Source organism: Macaca thibetana, chromosome 10 (genome assembly GCF_024542745.1).
Source record: "Macaca thibetana thibetana isolate TM-01 chromosome 10, ASM2454274v1, whole genome shotgun sequence".
Lineage (NCBI taxonomy): Eukaryota > Metazoa > Chordata > Mammalia > Primates > Cercopithecidae > Macaca > Macaca thibetana.
In genome coordinates this window covers 12,065,228-12,083,774 of record NC_065587.1, presented here as the reverse complement: position 1 = coordinate 12,083,774, position 18,547 = coordinate 12,065,228, and the positions used below count along the sequence as shown (strand labels likewise).

The 18,547-nt window shown below is 49.5% G+C and overlaps 1 protein-coding gene across 1 annotated transcript in view; it reads right to left on the bottom strand.

Moving 5' to 3' along the window:
- Nucleotides 1-9,886: 9,886 nt before the first annotated feature.
- The window catches only part of NPTXR (neuronal pentraxin receptor), a 35,140-nt gene continuing 26,479 nt past the window's right edge, over nt 9,887-18,547 (bottom strand). The window contains exons 5-7 of the mRNA XM_050806898.1: nt 18,270-18,517; nt 14,505-14,684; nt 9,887-14,255 (exon numbers count right to left, since the gene is read on the bottom strand). Coding sequence (XP_050662855.1) covers nt 14,031-14,255; nt 14,505-14,684; nt 18,270-18,517 — 653 coding nt within the window. The 3' untranslated portion in view covers nt 9,887-14,030. The remainder of the gene's footprint in view (nt 14,256-14,504; nt 14,685-18,269; nt 18,518-18,547) is intronic.

Here is an 18,547-nt window from a genome sequence, read left to right as displayed (position 1 = left end):
CTGTCTCAAAAAAGAAAAAAAATTGTCTTCTATTGTATTAATTTCTGCTATTATCTTTATTACTTCTTCTGCTTTCTTTCTGTTGGATTTACTCTTTGCAATTCCTTGAGATGGAGCCTTAATTGACTATCGGCCTTCTTTCTTTCCTAACGTATACATTTATGCCTACCAATATCCCTCTAAACATAGCTTCAACTGCATCTCATATGTTTTGCTGTTCCGTATTTTCATTATTATTTAGTTAAAATTGTCTAATTTCTATTATCATTTCTTCCTTGATCCTTGAGTTATTTAGAAGTGTTTTGCTTAATTTGTAAACATTTGGATGTTATCTAGATTCTTTTGTTTTGTTTTGTTTTGTTTTAGAGATGGGAATCTTGCTGTGTTGCCCAGGCTGGTCTTGAACTCCTGGGCTTGAACTCCTGGGTCTTGAACTCCTGGGCTCATCATCCTGCCTCAGCCTCCCGAGCAGCCGAGATTACAGGCATGAGAAACCACACTCAGCTGGGGCTATGTATTTTTTCAAAAACATTGATTTCTGGCTTCCAACTTAGTATGCTTTCATTCTCAAAAATTCATTGAAACTTACTTTTAACCCAGGCATGTCAGTCGTCATCATACTTTTCTACTTTTTTACATGCCTATAATCCCAGCACTTTGGGAGACCAAGATGGGCAGATCACCTGAGGTTAGGAGTTTGAGACCAGCCTGGGCAACATGGTGAAACTCCATCTCTACTAAAAAAAAAAAAAAAAAAAATTACCTGGGCATGGTGGCACGTGCCTGTAATCCCAGCTACTTAGGAGGCTGAGGCAGGAGAATCGCTTGAACCCAGGAGGTGGAGGTTGCAGGGAGCTGACGTCGTGCCGCTGCACTCCAGCCTGGGTGACAGAGCAAGACACCATCTCAAAAAAATAAAATTAAAAAAATAAATAAATAAAATAAAAATAATAAAAATGAAAAATGAAATGTGTCTCATCGGGCTAAAATCGAGGTGTCCCCAGGGCTGCTGTCCTTTGTGGGTCTCTAGAGGACACTCCATTTCCTTTCCTTTTCTGGCCTGTAGAGGTTTCCCGAATTCCTTGGCTCATGGTCCCTTTGCATCTTTAAAGCCAGCAGTGACCGGTTGAGCCTTTCTCATGCAGCATTTCCACTATTTGAGTGTCATTTGTTTGGCACTCCCTCTTCCACATCTAAGAACCCTTACAATTTCACTGGGTCCATCCAGATAAGCCAAGTTAATCTCCTTATCTCAAGGCTACTTGACTAACAGCCTTAATTCCATCTGAAATCTTATTTCCTTTTGCATGTGACATATTTACAGCTTCTGTGCATTAGGATGTAGTCATCTTGGTGGTGGGACATTTGCTCTGTTTGTTCCTTTGTTTGTTTGTTTTTGAGACAGAGTTTTGCTTTGTCACCCAGCCTGGAGTGCAATGGTGCAATCTTGGCTCACTGCAACCTCCGCCTCCCACATTCAAGTGATTCTCCTGCCTCAGCCTCCAGAGTAGCTGGGATTATAGGTGTGCGCCACCACACCCGGTTAATTTTTGTATTTTTAGTGGAGATGGGGTTTCACCATGTTGGCCAGGCTGGTCTCCAACTTCTGACCTCAGGTGATTCACCCACCTCGGCCTCCCAAAGTGTTAGATTGCAGGTGTGGGCCACCACGTCCAGCCCAGTTTGGGTAAATTTTTCATGTGCAATTGAAAAGAATATCTATTATGTAGTTGCTCTGTTAGGTCAAATTTGTTTAATCATTTTGCCAAATTTTCTATAACCACACTGGATATAATTTTTTTTTTTTTTTTGAGACGGAGTCTCGCTCTGTTGCCCAGGCTGGAGTGCAGTGGCCGGATCTCAGCTCACTGCAAGCTCCGCCTCCCGGGTTTACGCCATTCTCCTGCCTCAGCCTCCCGAGTAGCTGGGACTACAGGCGCCCGCCACCTCGCCCGGCTAGTTTTTTGTATTTTTTTTTTTTTAGCAGAGGCGAGGTTTCACCGGGTTAGCCAGGATGGTCTCGATCTCCTGACCTCGTGATCCGCCCGTCTTGGCCTCCCAAAGTGCTGAGATTACAGGCTTGAGCCACCGCGCCCGGCCTAATTTTTTTTTGAGAGAGAGTCTTACTCTGTTGCCCAGGCTGGAGTGCAGTGGTGCGATCTCTGCTCGCTGCAGCCCCGCCTCCTAGGTTCAAGTGATTCTCCTGCCTCAGCCTCACGAGTAGCTGGGATTACAAACATGAGCCACCGTGCCCAGCCAGATGTAAAATTTTTATCTGCTTGTTCTGTAAGTTACTGAGATAAGTGTATTAAAATATTCCATTAGTCAACTCTTGTTTTGCACTTGTTAAATTTTCCTTTTGGTTCTGCCAATTTTTTTGTTTTGTTTTGTTTTGTTTGAGACTGAGTCTCGCTCTGTCCAGCCCAGGCTGGAGTGCAGTGGCATGATTTTGGCTCATTGCAACCTCTGCCTCCCAGGGTCAAGCGACTCCCACGTCTCAGCCTCCCAAGTAGCTGGGATTACAGGCACCCGCCACAATGCCCGGCTGATTTTTGTGTTTTTAGTAGAGACAGGGTTTTGCCATGTTAGTCAGGCTGGTCTCGAACTCCTGACCTTGAGTGATTCATCTGCCTTGACTCCCAAAGTTCTGGGATTACAGGCATGAGCCACCACGCCCAGCCTTGGTTCTGCCAATTTTTACTTTATATGTTACAAAGCTATGTTAATATGTGCATACAAATTTAAAACTGTCATACTGTCCTAAGAGATTGATTCTTTACCATCATGAAATATCCCTTTTATTTTTAGCAATGCTTCTTGCCCTAAAGTCTACTTTAATATAACTATACCAACTTTCTTTGAAGTAATGTTTGCATGCTATATATTTTCTATCTTTTTAATTTCAATCTTTCTATGTAGTTTTTTTAACCCAGATTGACACTATTGGAATACGTATCTTTTTATATTTAGGGCAATTACTAATTTACATTAAAATTGTTTAAATCAACCCACTTACTATTTATTTTCTATTTGTCCTCTCCTTTGGGAGTCCCCTTTTTCTCCCCTTTTTGGGCCTTTTTTGAATTATTTTTACTATTCTTGTAGTAGCTTTTTAGTTACATATTCTTTTCCAATCCTTTTAGTGATTACTGTAGGAAAATATAACGTTGATCCTGGACATATTAGAGTTTAATATAAAATTAGTACTTTTGCTACTTCCAGGACAATGTAGGGACATTAGAATATTTTAATTGCATTCACCTCTTCCCAATTTTTGTTTTTATTGTTGTCATGAATTGTAAAACTCACAAGATGTAATTGCTCTTATTTTCAACGATTACTAAGTAAAATTTATCCACATACGTATCCTTTCTGTTGTTCTTCACTGGAATCTCCATGCTTCCTTCAGGGATCATTTTCCCGCTCCCTAAAGCACTTCCTTTAGTGAAATTCTGTTGATGACAAAAATCATTAGTGATGAGTCCTCTTAGGTTTTTCTTTGTCTGAAAACATCATTATTTCATCTCCATTTCTGAAGGATGTTTTTACTGACTCTAGAATTCCAGTAATTTCCTTTCTGCACTTTGCAGATATCGGTTTATTGTCTTCCTTTCTCCATTCCTTCTTTGAAAAGTTAGCTGTCAGTCTTGCTACTGCTCCTTGAAAGGTAATGCATCTTTTTCCTTTGGATGCTTTTAAGATTTTTCTCTTTGCATTTGATTTACAAATGTTTCACTATTTACAACTGTTTCACTGTTAGGGGCTTAGTTGTGGTTTTCTTTTCATGCTTAGGGTTCCCTGAGATTCTTGAATTTGTGGCTTAATGTCTTTCAACAGCTTTGGGAAAATTCTCAGATGATCTCTATTAGAACATTATTTTGACCAGGTGTGGTGGCTCACACCTGTAATCCCAACACCTTGGGAGGCCGAGGTGGGTAGATCATGAGGTCAGGAGTTCAAGACCAGCCTGACCAATATGGTGAAACCCCATCTCTACTAAAAATACAAAAATTAGCCAGGCATGATGGCAGGTGCCTGTAATCTCAGCTACTTGGGAGGCTGAGGCAGGAGAATAGCTTGAACCTGGATGGCAGAGGTTGCAGTGAGCTGAGATCACGCCACTACACTCCAGTGTGAGTGACAGAGCGAGACTCTGTCTCAAAACAAAAAAAACAAAAACAAAAACACACAAAAAAACACCAAAACAAAACAAAAAAACCATTATTTCCACCCTAATTGTGCTGTTTACTTCTTCTGGGTCTCCTTACATGTTAGACCTTCTCACTATGTCCCATATTAATCTTCTACCCTTTTCTGCACTTTTCATTCTTTTCTCTCAGTCTTTATTCTGGGTAATTTCTTTTGGTCTTTCTAATAGACTTCACTTCAGCTGTATCTGATCTGCTGTTAAATCTATTTATTGAGTTCACAAGTTCATTTAATGTATTTTTCAATTCTATTATTTCCATTTGATTCTTTTTTACAATTTACAATCCTCTGTTGAAATTCTCCCATTTGTCATCTAAAGTCCTGAGTAGGCTTCCCTGTAATCCCAGCACCTTCGGAGGCCAAGGCAGGAGGATTGCTTGAGCCCAGAAGTTCAAGACCAGCTGAGCAACATGGTGAAACTCCATCTCTACAAAAAATACAAAAATTAGCCAGGTGCAGTGGTGCACGCCTGTAGTCCCAGCTACTCAGGTGGCTGAAGTGGGAGGATCCCTTGAGCCTGGGAGATGGAGGTTGCAGTGAGCTGAGATGGAGCCACTCCGGCCTTGGGGGAAGAGTGAGACACTGTCTCAAAAAAAAAAAAAGAGCCCTGAATATATTACTGATAATTATTTTCAAGTCTATGTCTTATAACACCACTATCTGGATAACAGGCCCATCATGGTCTGTTTTAAATTAAATATTTTATTTCAAAATAATTGTAGACTCACTCAGTTTTAAGAATGACATAGAGAGAGCCCATGTACCCTTTACCCAGCTTCCTTTAATGGTAACATCCTACGAGAGTAGAGTACAACATCACAACCGGGATGTTAACACTGATACTGTCTTATTTAGGTTTTCCTAGTTTTACTTGTAGTCGTGTGTGTGTTTGTGTGTGTGTATATTTGTGTGTGTAATGTGTGTGTGTAGGTATAGGTGTGTGTATGTGTGTGCATGTGTGTGCATGTGTGTTTGTGTGTATGTGTGTGCATGTGCGTGTATGTGTATGTGCATATATGTTTGTGTATATATGTGCATGTGGGTATGTGCGTGTGTGTGTGTGTATATACATGTGTGTAATGTGTGTGTGTGCATGTGTATGTGTTGTGTATGTGTGTGTATTTGTGTGTGTGTGTGTGAGAGAGAGAGAGAGATTTAACTGTAGGCAATTTTATCACATGTGTAGGTCTAGTGACCTTAAAAAAATTTTTCCCCCTCTGTCTGGATTTTCAGTCATTCAGTTTCATTTCCAGATATGTCTGGTAATTTTTTTTTATTGAATGCCAAACTTTGTGTAACAAAAATATAATGTGAGAGTTTGGATGGCGTTGTTCTCTTCCTCCAGAGAATTTACTTGGCTTCTGGCAAGCTGTTGGTGAAGAGGCAGACACCTTAATTCAATCAATGAATGGGATGCTTGGAAACTGCCATTCTGTGTGTGGGAGGGCTGTACTATTTCCCTACTTGAGTGTGTAACCCACTAAAAGCCTGGGTCATTTACCAGAGCTCCTCATCCTAAACTTCAGTTTTTACCTGGAAGCTGTAGTTCTCATTGTCATGTAATTTATTGAAGATATTAACTGACTGCTCAACTTAGCCATTTGTTGTTAGTGGATAGGGGCCATAAGAGGAAGGCTGCTGCCCCAGAATCCAGGCTCACCTCTCTGAACTTCTCTTCTCCCTGGGATCTTTGTCCCTCAACTCTGGCTTGTCTTGATATCTCTCCAATGCCTTCCTTGGATGCCTTCCTTTATTTTTTTTTGAGATGGAGTGTTGGGATTACAGAGGTGAGTTACTACTGCACCCGGCCAGAGAATGGATTTTAAGAGAGGAAACTGCATTTTTAGGAGACAATGGTGGCTTGGAACAGAGTGGTAGCAGAGTGGAGAGGAGTGGACGTGGGTTGAGATATGGGTTAGTGGTTGAGTCAATGGGCAATGGATTGAATAGATGGGCAAGAGAAAAAGAGAAGTCAATGAGCAACCGGAATTGAGCCTATTTATTTGAGCCTATTTATTGGGAAGGGGGGCGAGTGGGGCAGGGAGAGGAAGATGAAGTACTTAGTTTTAGATACATGCATTTTGAGACTCCTATCGGGCAACCTGCATATGCAAATGTGGAGTTCAGGGAAAAAATCTTGGAGGGAGTCAAAACCATGGACCTGGATGAGATTTCCTAGGGAAAGCATCTAGGTAGGAAGAATAAAGAGACCCAGAACTGCGCCCTGGGGTACTGCAGCATTTAGGGACCAGGGAGATGAGGAGGTATCAGAAGGACCCTGAGAAGGAACGGCCAGTGAAATACAGCAGTGGTTCTCAAAGTGCGGTCCCAGGACCAGCAGCCATAGCATCATCTGGCACTTGTTAGAGAGGCAGGCTGTTGGCCCCCGCCCCAGATCTACTGCCTCAGAACCTCCAGGGTGGGGCCCAGCGGTCAGCAACCAGTGCTTTAACTCGCTCCAGGCTATTGTAATGCAGGCTACAATTTGAGAACCACTGAGGTGAAAGACAAACCAGGACAGGGTGTTTTTCGGAAGGCAAGAGGATAAATTTTTCAAGAAGGAAGGAGTGTGTTTGATGCAGCTGAGAATGTGGCTAAGACAATGGCAGAGGCCTGGTCATTGGATTTTGCAACATGGACGTTATTGTTGGCCTGGACAGGTGAGACTTTGGTGGAGTGGGAGTGTCGGGGGAACAGCAGCCTCATGGGAACTGGACAAGGTGTGAATGAAGGTGGGATGAAGTGGCATAACAACTGTAGACCTAGCTGGCTGTGGTGGCTCACGCCTGTAATCCCAGCACTTTGGGAGGCCAAGGCAGGAGGATTATTTTGAGCTCAGGGGTTTGAGACCAGCCTGGCCAACATGGCGAAACTCCGTCTCTACTAAAAATATAAAAATTAGCCAGGTGTGGTGGCAAGTGCCTGTAATCCCAGCTACTCTGGAGACTGAGGCAGGAGAATCGCTTGAACCCGGAGGCAGAGGTTGCAGTGAGCCGAGATGGTGCCACTGTACTCCAGCCTGGGGGACAAAGCGAGACTCCGTCTAAAAAACGAAAAAAAAAAATACCCCAAAACTCCCAAAAAAACTGTAGACCCACTGTCTAGCAAAGGGTTAACTCAGCAGGCTTGGGCTGATCGAACCCTGCACATTCCAAAGAAAGGATTGGGCCTGGAGCAGCTCCCCAGCAGGCAACTTCCAAACCCTTGGAAGGTCCTGCCTGATGAGACTGTCTTTGTTTACCTTGGGCCATGCCAGATAATTTATGCTGACAAAGTCTTTTATGGCAAATGCCCTTAGTCACACTGTATCAGTTTGACCTCTGGAGAGGAGTCCTTAGACTGAGTAGTTAAGGTCAGTCATATGGGTCCTCCATTACATAATCATCCCCCAGTATAGACCCTGGACACCAAGACTGGGGTGAGCTTCCCTGATGGACAAGTCTCGTGCGTGTGTCATACATCATTGCTGAGAGAATGAAGTGCTGTCCGTAGGACTTTGGGAGAGAATGACTGGAATTCTGCTCCTGGTCTGTCCTGGATTCCACCCTATATGCCTTTCTCCTTGGCTAATTGGCATCTATATCCTTTTAATGTAATAAACCATAACCATGAGTTTAGCGGCTTTTCTGAGTTCTGTGAGTCCTTCCAGTGAATCATCAAACCTGAGGGTGGTCCTGGGAACCCCTGATACACCTGATTTTGCAGTGAAAGGAGAAAAGGAATGAGTGACAGCTGCAGGAGGTATTGGCTCGAGGCGGGATTCTGTGTAAGAAAGGAGATACTGGGGCAGGCTTGGAGGCCCATCGAAATGACAAAGTAGATAAGGATAGGTTGGTAATGCAGGAGAAGTGTTGTTGAGAAGACAAAGTGGAAGGGGATCCATTACACAGTGCCTCTGATAGGAGCAGCGACGGTTTATTCAGAGTAACTGGGGGAAGCCAGAAAATCTGGGTACAGTGCGGGTTTGCAGGCAGACTTGGTGGTGGGGTGATGGGGGAAGACTGAACTAATGGTTTTCTCAATGAACTAGGAGGTGAGGCCACCCTTGAGTGTGCAGGGCTGGGAGTGGAGGGCTGTAGATTTGAGGAGAGAGGGGATATGATATAGTCACTTTGGAGAGCAAGGCCCCAAACAAGGAATGTGTACTAAGATTGCAGGCCAGGATTGGAGATCTCTGGCCAAGGACTAAAAATGAGAGTCAGGCTGGGCGCGGTGGCTCACACCTGTAATCCCAGCACTTTAGGAGGCCGAGGCGGGTGGATTATTTGAGGTCAGGAGTTCGAGACCAGTCTGACTAACATGGTGAAACCCTATCTCTACTAAAAAAAAAATACAAAAAAATTAGCTGGGCATGGTGGCATGTGCCTGTAGTCCCAGCTATTCGAGAGGCTGAGGTAGGAGAATCACTTGAACCTGGGAGGTGGAAGTTGCAGTGAGCCAAGATTGCACCACTGCACTCCAGCCTCGGACACGGAGTAAGACTCCGTATCAAAAATAAATAAATAAATAGAAAAGAAAATGAGAGTCAACACACATCAAAATCTGTGCTTTTTCACATCTGGGTTCAATTGTGCAGGTGCTGGCACGAAGCAGGTGGACAGCAGGATTTCACCAGGGTTGGACCTTGCCAGCTGAGTGGGACAGAGGGAGACGGAGTGTTTGCAAGTAAACTGGTGCAAGAGAGGATAAACAAGGCATAGCTGCCTGTAGCTTAATTTTGCTCAGTGGTAATTAAAATATTTTTATTTTAAAACAAATCTGGATTCATTCTGGAGTAGAATGAAAAAAGCACATGAATTTTTCAGATAACTTAGCAGTCTTCAAAGGCAGTTTCCCCGTTTTGAAGTGCCACTTCCAGGGATACCTACCCCCCTCGTCCTCATGTGGTGAATCTACTCTTGTTGGAAGTTTGGGAAGCTTTGGAAAAGTCTGGAAAGCCCTGTCCTGCCGGTGTGATCCCCTGTCTCCTGGCTAGCACCCTGACTTTTCACAGGGATCATCTGAGGACGGCATCCAACCAAGAACAGTGACAGTATTGAGAGAGGAGGGGGATGAAGCCTTTGTGGCTCTAAGATGGTGTGTGCAGGGAGGGCTGGGGACTAATCAAGACCCTCTTAAGGATGGGGCGGGTGCTGCAGGGGTGGGGTGGGGTAGCTGACCCTGATGCTGGTCTTAGAGTCCAGTCTAGAGGCCAAACATATCAGAGGAGTCTGGGTAGTGTGGGGAAGGGAGCGGCTGAAATACAACAACAAGGGTCCCTCATCCCGGCCTCCCTCCCTAGGAGCCCAAGAGATGAAACACTCTGGGGGTCCAGGCAAGTGACTGGGACAGACTAGGTCCCAGGAAACAAGTCAGGGACCCGGATCCCAGAACTAGAGCACAAGATGTGGACGGGGTATTGGGAATGAGGCCGAAGCCCAGTTATCAGAACTGGGACACGTTCCATGTGGGACTTGGGTTCTTTACATCCTTCCTGCATAAATTCTGGGAAATGGGGTGTGTCTAAGCCTGGAACAGGGAGAACTTGACAGCTGGGAGGCATATTTAGGGGCACGTGTGGCCTTGGGGCAGTCCAGGATCAGGCATCTCCTCTGCCTTTCCCTGCTGCCCTGTCCAAAGCAGCCCCCTCCTTCCTGCCCAGCACCTCCCAGGGCAGCCCCATCCCAAAAGAAGAACCTCAGAGTAAACAGCATGTTTATTTTGAACATTCAAGTTTACAAAAACAAAAAGGTAACAAAACCATGACACAGATCACACACATACACACACACACGCACACACACGCACACATGTTGCAGCTCATGTCAATTTATGTACAAAACAGGGAGAGGAGAAAGGGGTGAGGCTGGGGAGGGGTTGTCAGTAGGGTGCACTAATGTCACAGTGTCAGACAACTTGACATGCTCACTCACACTCAGCCTGGGCCCACGTGAGCCCCTTCCCCACCCAGGGGTCGGAGGTCAGGGTGGGAGGTGGGGTCTGGGGTGGCAGGCAGCTGGAATAAAGGGTGAAGAGAGTAATCCCATCTCTGGGAGGGAGCCCCTTTCCACATTTACTCAGGCCAAGGGTGCTGGGACACACAGAGGAGGGTGGACTCAGTGCTTGGGAGAGGCTGCTGTGTTCTAGAGAGGGCTGAACGCAGTCAGAAGGCTGGGCTCAAGTCTCCCGTGTCCAGCCGGGTGGCCTTGAGGGTTGTTCCCCTCCCCGGGCTTCAGCTTCCTCATCTGTAAAATGAGGGCTTTGGCCTCCTCTCAGAGCCCTTCCTGCCCAAATCTGTGGTCCCAGGTGATGCAGAGTGGTGGCAAGGGGATCGGTCCCCTTGGGATGTCGGTGGGGGCACCACGTGCCACAAATGGGAAGATCTGGCAGATAACAGCTGGGAAGCACCTGGTTTAGGGCTTGGCCCCAAGCAGGAGTTGGAGGAACAGCAAGTTCCCTCCCCTTCCCTGCCAAGGACTCTTGGGAGATGCTCAGTTTCCTTTTCTTTTTCAGCTCTCCTCTGAACTCCAGCTGAGCTAGAGAAGGGCTAAAGCTCTGGCCCATGGTGGAAGGGACACATTCCCTAAAGCAGCTGAGCCCCATGGCATAGCTTCACCAAGGGGACCCTGGCCCTAGGGCTGGCTCCCTCCCTGCCTCTGTTCCTTCACTTCAAGCCCTGTGGGCTGGGGAATGGTGTCAGAACACATCTGGAGCAATGGTGCCCAGATGACACTCTACACAGTGAGTGGGTACTCGGCCCCTGGAGGTAACCCCCTTTGGTTTGAAATCTGGGCTCCATCACTCGCTAGCTGATTGACACCAGGCAGATGACATCACCTCTCTGTGCCCCAATTTCCTCACCTGTCTAACGGAGCCAAGAACGTCCTAACTTAGAACTGTGTTGTGAGGATCAACAGGACCTTGCCAGTGCCACTCTCAGTGCAGTGCCGGACGGCAGGACAAACACGGGCTCCATTGTGGTTATCAGCCAGGGAGCAGCTTAGGATGTGACTGGGCCATGTCTGACTCCTCTTTCCTTGTCTGCTTGGATGTGCTCAGGGGCAGCAGAAGATAGGAAAAGTGGGACCCAAACAGTGGCGCTGGGGAAATTTGTTCCTGTTCCCTTTGGAAGGCTGAGTGGGTGAGGCGGCACGGGAACAAGGCTTGGACATCAGAGGTCTCATCTTCACTGGGACAAAGCATAAAGGACTCGAGGTCGTGTGTCTGGGTGGGCTCAAGTGACCAAGCAAGTGCTGTCGCCTCCTTCCTAAGACCTCATCCTTCTCCCAAGTCCTCCACAAGAGCTACCTTCTTTACAGATCAAGCTTGGCGTCACTGAAATCGAAGTTCTGAATTCTGCCATCACCCCAGCAACAGTGCCATTATGATGAGACACTTGACACAGCCCTTGGGTTGATGTCATTGGCTGTTACCGTGGCAACCTAGGTCTCAGCGAGTCTGGCTGAAGTCCGCCATTGCCTTTTCTTCCAGTGGGATTGTACTGGAGGGGCTGGGCAATCTATTTATGTTCTCGAAATGGAAAGAAGGATCTGGGTGCTGGAGGCAATGCGTCTTGGAGGAGCTTCCATGGCACTGAGCCCCCCGGCCTGTGGCTCTTGCATCATGTCTCAGGCTAAGTGGCCTCAGGGAGTGGAGACACACAGGGAACAAAAAGGCAGACAAAAGGTACAATGCCCACTTGAGCCAGGGAGCCTGCAGCTGCTCAGACACCTGGTAGGTGACTAGCAGGGGAGGGACACCTCAGCTCTCCATTCTGCCGAAGCGCCCAGGGATCACAACCCCCTCCCTGCACTTCCTGGGCGGGGGGGACGCCAAGATGTTTGGGTGTTACGTAAAGGAAGATGTTCCAGGTGTCATATTGGAAAGTATCTGACCTCTCAGATGTCCACCTGCTTAGGTGTAGACTGAACTCAAAGGCCTTCAAGGGCAGGCAGCATGGAAGGAGAAGAGCACTGAAGAGGGAGTCAGACGCCCTGAGCTCTAGTCCTGGCTCTGCCCCATCGTGCTCTGTGATCCTGTGCAGGTCACGGGTCCTCCCTGAACTCTTCCCCATTTCTCACAAGCAAGATGCAGATGTGGTGCCAGATGGGGTGGCTTTTCTCATCTCTAAGATTATTATTATTACTTTCTGAGACGGAGTCTTGCTGTGTTGCCCAGGCTGGAGTGCAATGGTGTGATCTCGGCTCACTGCAACCTTCACCTCCTCAGTTCAAGAGATTCTCCTGCCTCAGCCTCCCGAGTAGCTGGGACTACAGGCGTGCACCACCACATCGGCTATTTTTTGTATTTTTAGTGGAGATGGGATTTCACTATGTTGGCCAGGCTGACCTTGAACTCCTGACTGCAAGTGATCTGCCCGTCTTGGCCTCCCAAAGTGCTGGGATTACAGGCATGAGCCACCATGCCCAGCCTCTCAGCTCTTAAGATTCTGACACTCTCTTGGAGAAGCTGGTGACGACTCAAGGGGACCAGGAAGCATCAGCCCTTTGAGATACTCTCAGACAGGCAAGGGTGCCAGGCTGGGGTGATCCAGAGGGAGCTGGTTTTTTACAATCCATGCATGAGGTTAGTCTGCCTTGAACCTTGCCCTCGATTCTGAGTCTCTGCTGACCCTAACCCATGACTGGCTTCATCCTATCTACTGCCGAGTACTGGGACCTACCCCTGCTAAGCCCAGGGTCACCAGTGCTTTCCCCACATATCCACCTGGAATCACAGAGAAGCTCACACCCAATCTGGAGAGCAAATGACCAAACTGAGGGCCTCAGCTCACGAATGAGGAACGCCAAGCCCAGAGAGGGCAGGGACTTATAGGAGGCCACACAGGACATTAGCAGGGCTGGCTAGGAACCAAGGGCTCCTCCCTCTCACCCAGTGCTCTGCCCACTGTTTCATGCTTCTCCCCTCCTTCTCAGCTTCTTCCTTCCTGCCCCAGGACCATGCACAGGGTAGGTAATGTGGCTCTGCCAAAGGCAGGGTCTCCTGAGCCATGAGGCCTCTGCCTTAGGGCTGCTGCTGCCCAGGCTGAAGTGGCCCAAGTCCTGTCCTTGGCATGGAGGGAGAGGGATGACTATCCCAGTGGAATTGCTATGGGTGAGCACAAGGGGTGACTGCAGCCCTTTGGCCTCCCGGGGTCTTTGTTCCCTTCCCTCCAGGCTGGAGCGGGGAAAGGAATGTCCTGGAGACTGAGGTGGGGCTGGGCCAGGCATGGAACCAACATTCAAACCACTACACACAAAGAGAGGAGGAAAGAGGAGGAAGAGGGAGGCATGGGTAGGGTGAGGGAGGCTCCACTGAGATCCCACTGCCCTTGACTGGCAGCTGGTGGAAAGTGGGAGGAGGATAAGTCTAACCTCCGATGTCCTCATCATCCCCTTCTACAGCCTGTTGTGGCCCTGAAGGGGAAGCCACTGGGCCTGTTGCATGGGGGACAAGGGAGTGGGTGGCCACCCCCACCACTGAGATAGTGGGGTCCCTCTCATACGCAACCCTACCCTACTGAGGGTGCTGTGAAAATTAGTGAAATCAGATGCAATCGATGGGCAGGGAGGGGTGGGGTAAGAGACAACTCCAGTGCAATGCCAGGCGGGCAGGCTCCCACTGTTCACTTGAGATGCTCCTCCCCACCCGGGTGGGGACAGGGGACACACTCACAGGGCGGGTGTTCTGGAGGTGTGGGTACAGGTGAGGGGAAACGGGAGGCACAGCCAGGAGTGGGGCGGGAGGGAAGGCCAGTGCGTGGGCAGGCTGAGGAGGGAATATGACCCCCCTCAAGTCCCCAAAGTGGCAGGCAAAGGAGGGGTCCTGGATGAGGTGGCCCCTCATGCCTTGGCTCTCCCCTTGCAGACATCGAAGGCAGCCTTTGTTGCGCCCCCGAAGGCCTCCACCAGCTTGTCTTCCCAGGGAAGGATGTTGCCCAGCAGTGGCGCAGTGCAGTTGGCAATGCCCAGGACCTGGGCTGGTGTCAGGGCGTGGTCCCACAGGTTAAACTGGGCAATGTCACCAACAAAGGCCTGGGTGGCATCAAACCGGCCACCCAGGGTATCCTGGGCCAAGACAGCAGCAGAGAAAGGAGAGATGTGGAATGAGGGAGCAGAAAAGACAGGCAGGCTGACTCAGTCAGCCTCTTGTCCCCGAGGAAGCCCCACCTTCGTCCCCACTGAAGCCCTGCCCCCAAAGCTTTAGCCCCACCTCCAAGATTCTAGCTCCTTGGGCATGTCTCTGATCTCTCTGGCCCTCAGTCTGCCCATCTGCACAATGGGGAGGTCCAGCCCCAATACCAGCCTGAGCCTTACCTGCTCCTGGCCCAAGATAAGGATCCCATGAGGCTTGATGGGGTGCCAGGCAGCCAGGTTCTCACCGGAGCCCTGCAGCTCCCCGTCCTGGTAGGCAGACCATAGGCCATCCCTTGTGGTCCAGGCGACGCAGATGTGGTGCCAGTCATTGTCTTTCAGGCTCAGGGGCAGCTGGGCCACCTGGACACAGGTTCCCCAACCCCAGGTCAGAGGTGCCCCAAGGCCCAAGGCCCATGGCTGAGGAAGCGGGGTGGGGCTGGGGAGACCCATGTCCATCCTTCCAGGGCCCAACCCCAGGCCTGACCCTCTCCATCCTCCTGCCCAGTGTCTTTCCCTGACTCCTCTCTCCTCTTTCTTCAAAGATCAAACCAGATCACAAGGGACTCTCTGGTTTTGGTTTTCAGTTGTCACGAGGTAGTTCACTCACTCTCCAACCTATTAAGGTCTATAAAAGTGGCCTATTAAGGTCACTTAGGGTGGGAGGGATGTCTCATAATCCCAACTTCCCCTGAACACCGCATACAGCACTCAGCACACAGCTGGGCTCAAGAAGTACTGGCAGGGGGCCGGGCGCGGTGGCTCATGCCTGTAATCCCAGCACTTTGGGAGGCTGAGGCGGGCAGATCACAAGTTCAGGAGATAGAGACCACAGTGAAACCCCGTCTCTACTAAAAATACAAAAAATTAGCCAGGCGCGGTGGCGGGAGCCTGTAATCCCAGCTACTCAGGAGGCAGAAGCAAGAGAATGGCGTTAACCTGGGAGGCGGAGGTTGCAGTGAGCCGAGATTGCACCACTGCACTCCAGCCTGGGCGACAGAGCGAGACTTTGTCTCAAAAAAAAAAAAAAAAAAAAAAAAAAGAAAAGAAATACTGGCAGGGATAGAATGAGCCTTGGACTCAGAGGCCAGGCTCCTTGGAGCCCTGGCTCTGCCACCACCCCCTGTGTGATCTGGGGAGGCTGCTCCTTCCTCCCTGGACCTCAGTTTCCTTATCTGTAAAGGGAGGTCAGACAAGGGATGGCAAATCTACAGCTGCTGCCTCTTGCTCCACCCAGGGCAGACATAGCCAATCAATCACGAGCCTCGATTTAGCTCAGATCCTTCAACACAGTGCTCTGGGAAGTCACTGCTGAGGGGTTAGAGCTGGCCTTTAAGATGAAAGGTGCTTGCTGTCTATGGATTTGGTGCTCCCAAAGGGCTCCCTCGTCTGGGGGAGATCTGATTTTTTTTTTTTTTTTTTGAGATCACTTTTTTTTTTTTTGAGACGGAATTTCACTCTGTTGCCCAGGATGGAGAGCAGTGGTGTGATCTCAGCTCACTGCAACCTCCATCTCCTGGTTCAAGCAATTCTCCTCCCTCAGCCTCCCGAGTAGCTGGGATTACAGGCATGCACCACCACATCCAGCTATTTTTTTTGTTTTTGTTTTTTTATGTATTTTTAGTAGAAAGGGGATTTCACCATATTGGCCGGCCTGGTCTTGAACTCCTGACCTCAGGTGATCCACCTGCCTTGGCTTCTCAGAGTGCTGGGATTACAGACATAAGTCATCTAGCCCGGCCTGCAATCACAATTTAATGTAACATTCTCTGAGGCTGACGTGGTGCCTGGTCTTGTTGTGGACACTGGGGATGTGGAGCTGGTCGTTGCCTTAAATGAGCTGAGTCTGCAGGAGGGGAAGGACTTTGTGGCAATGCTATAAGACAAAATAACGGAGGGCATATGGGAGGTACAGAGGCTGCGAGGCCCAGAGGTAGAGGGGATATGGGAACAGAGGCCACGTCGAAACCCGTCGGGAAGGACAATGGATCCACCACTCCATTGCTAGGCAAACCAAGTGGTGGGCACAGTAGGAGTAAAGGCTTAGATGCTGGAATAGAACGGGAACAGTGAGCAGTTTGCGAGGCTGGCTCTCTAAAGGACTCCAGAGTATCCCAGAACAGGGCTGCGCAATGCCCTGTCCAGGGTGCTGAATTCCTTCTAAAGAGAACTGAGTGCTGAACTTGGGCCAGGCCAAGGACGGCAGCCAGGGGGTGATGAAGGGCACCAGGCAGCAGGATCTAGATATGATCCGGCCACCCCGGTGGTCGTAGGGTTTATTGGGCCACAAGGGAAAGTCACTGGTCCCTGGACTTATCTCCTCCCTCCTCCTCCTCCCCCTCCAGAATGCCATGAAATGCACCTTCTCCTCAGCTGGGTTCTGATGGGTGTCAATCACTCCTAGTGGCTCTATGTGTCGTGTGCTGGTCACAGGTGGGTATGATATGTGATATCTGCATTTCCAGGGGGTCTCAATAGACCACCATGGCTGCAAGGCCCAAAGCAATTAGGCAGGCGGGGGAGGAGCTTTAGGAGTGGATGACAGTGATAAGATACTCCCCCTCCTCTCCCCTCAATCACCGTGCTCCTGCCACATCATTCTCTCTGCCTTGTCCTTGTCCTGCCTCCCAGCCAGGCTGAAGGAGGGGCATCGGGGAGGGAGGCCTGGGCATGAGGAAGATGGGTGGCCCAAGGGCAGAACAGGGGACGGGTTAAGAGGTGGTTTCTGGAGTCCAAGACCCTGAATCACATCACACCCCAGCAGCTGTGTGGCCAGGGTGCATTATTTCCCTTCTCTGAGCCTCAGTTTCTCCATCTGCAAAATGGCGATAATGAGGGTACCTACTTCCCAGTGCTGTTGGGAAGATCAAGGGTAATAATGTGAGTAAACTGCTTATTAGCACAGTGCCCAGTATAATAAAAATAGCTCACAGTTATTGATGTCTGCTAAATACTGGGCTCTGCTCAAAGCCCTCTACGTGCATTTAAGCCACTTCTCACTACAACCCTAAGAGGCAAGAGTTCTTATCATTCCTGCTTTAGAGATAAGAAAACTGAGACACAGGGCAGGTAGATGGCTAGTCTGAGGTCACACAGTGGTGAAGATGCAGAACCAAGACTCAAACCAGCATTTGGGCCCCAGAGTCTGAGCACAACACCTTTCTACTCTCCATAGCGGGGAGGGCCCGAGGGGCTGGCTCCAGGGAAGTAGAAGGAACAAGGAGGCCATGAGCACTTCCTTCCTCCCTCCATCCCCAGGTAGGTCTGTGCACCTCCCTTCCCTCTCTCTCTCCCTTTTTTTTTTTTTTGACACGGAGTCTCACTCTGTCACCCAGGCTGGAGTGCAGTGGCGCGATCTTGGCTCACTGCAAGCTCTGCCTCCCAGGTTCTGGCCATTCTCCTGCCTCAGCCTCCCGAGTAGCTGGGACTACAGGCACCCACCACCACACCCAGCTAATTTTTTTGTAATTTTAGTAAAGACGGGGTTTCACCGTGTTAGCCAGGATGGTCTCGATCTCCTGACCTCATGATCTGCCCGCCTCGGCCTCCCAAAGTGCTGGGATTACAGGCATGAGCCACCGCGCCCAGCCACCTCCTTTCTCTTTAAGTCCAGGAGGATGAGCAGGGCCCTGGCGGCAGACACCTCAACCCTGTCCCATAGCTGGGTCACTGGGGAAGTCACTGGATCTCCAAGAGCTTCACTAGCCTCCTCTGTAAAATGGAACAACACTTAGAGCCTCCATTAGACACAGCCTCTCTTCCGGTAGCCCCATGTCTGGCTTGTCTTTATATTCCCAGAGCCCAGCCTGGCACACGGTAGGCATTTAATGTGTGCTGAATATGCAGAGCAGGAGAATGAGCAGGAGAATGAAAGAGCCCAGTGTGGAGTGGGAGCTCCTGGAAGGGTCGCCGTCCCCACTACCAGCCCTCCCCGCCAGCCCTGCCCACCTTGTCGTTGATCAGCAGCTCCATGGGCTCATGGCCCGCCTCTAGCAGTACAATCTCGTTGGCCTGCCCAGGCACCGAGTAGGAGAAGGGGGTGCCCTGGCCGGTGCCGCTGGACCTGGACCGCAGCCACATGCAGGCAGTGAATGCGTAGAGCTCGGGCAGCACCTTCCGCACGCGGGCGTACATGTAGTTGTTACGGATGGGGATGCTGATCTTGAAGGCGTCTGGGGGACTGTAGGCTGAGGACCCTGAGGGTGGGCAAGGCAGATGTGGTGGAG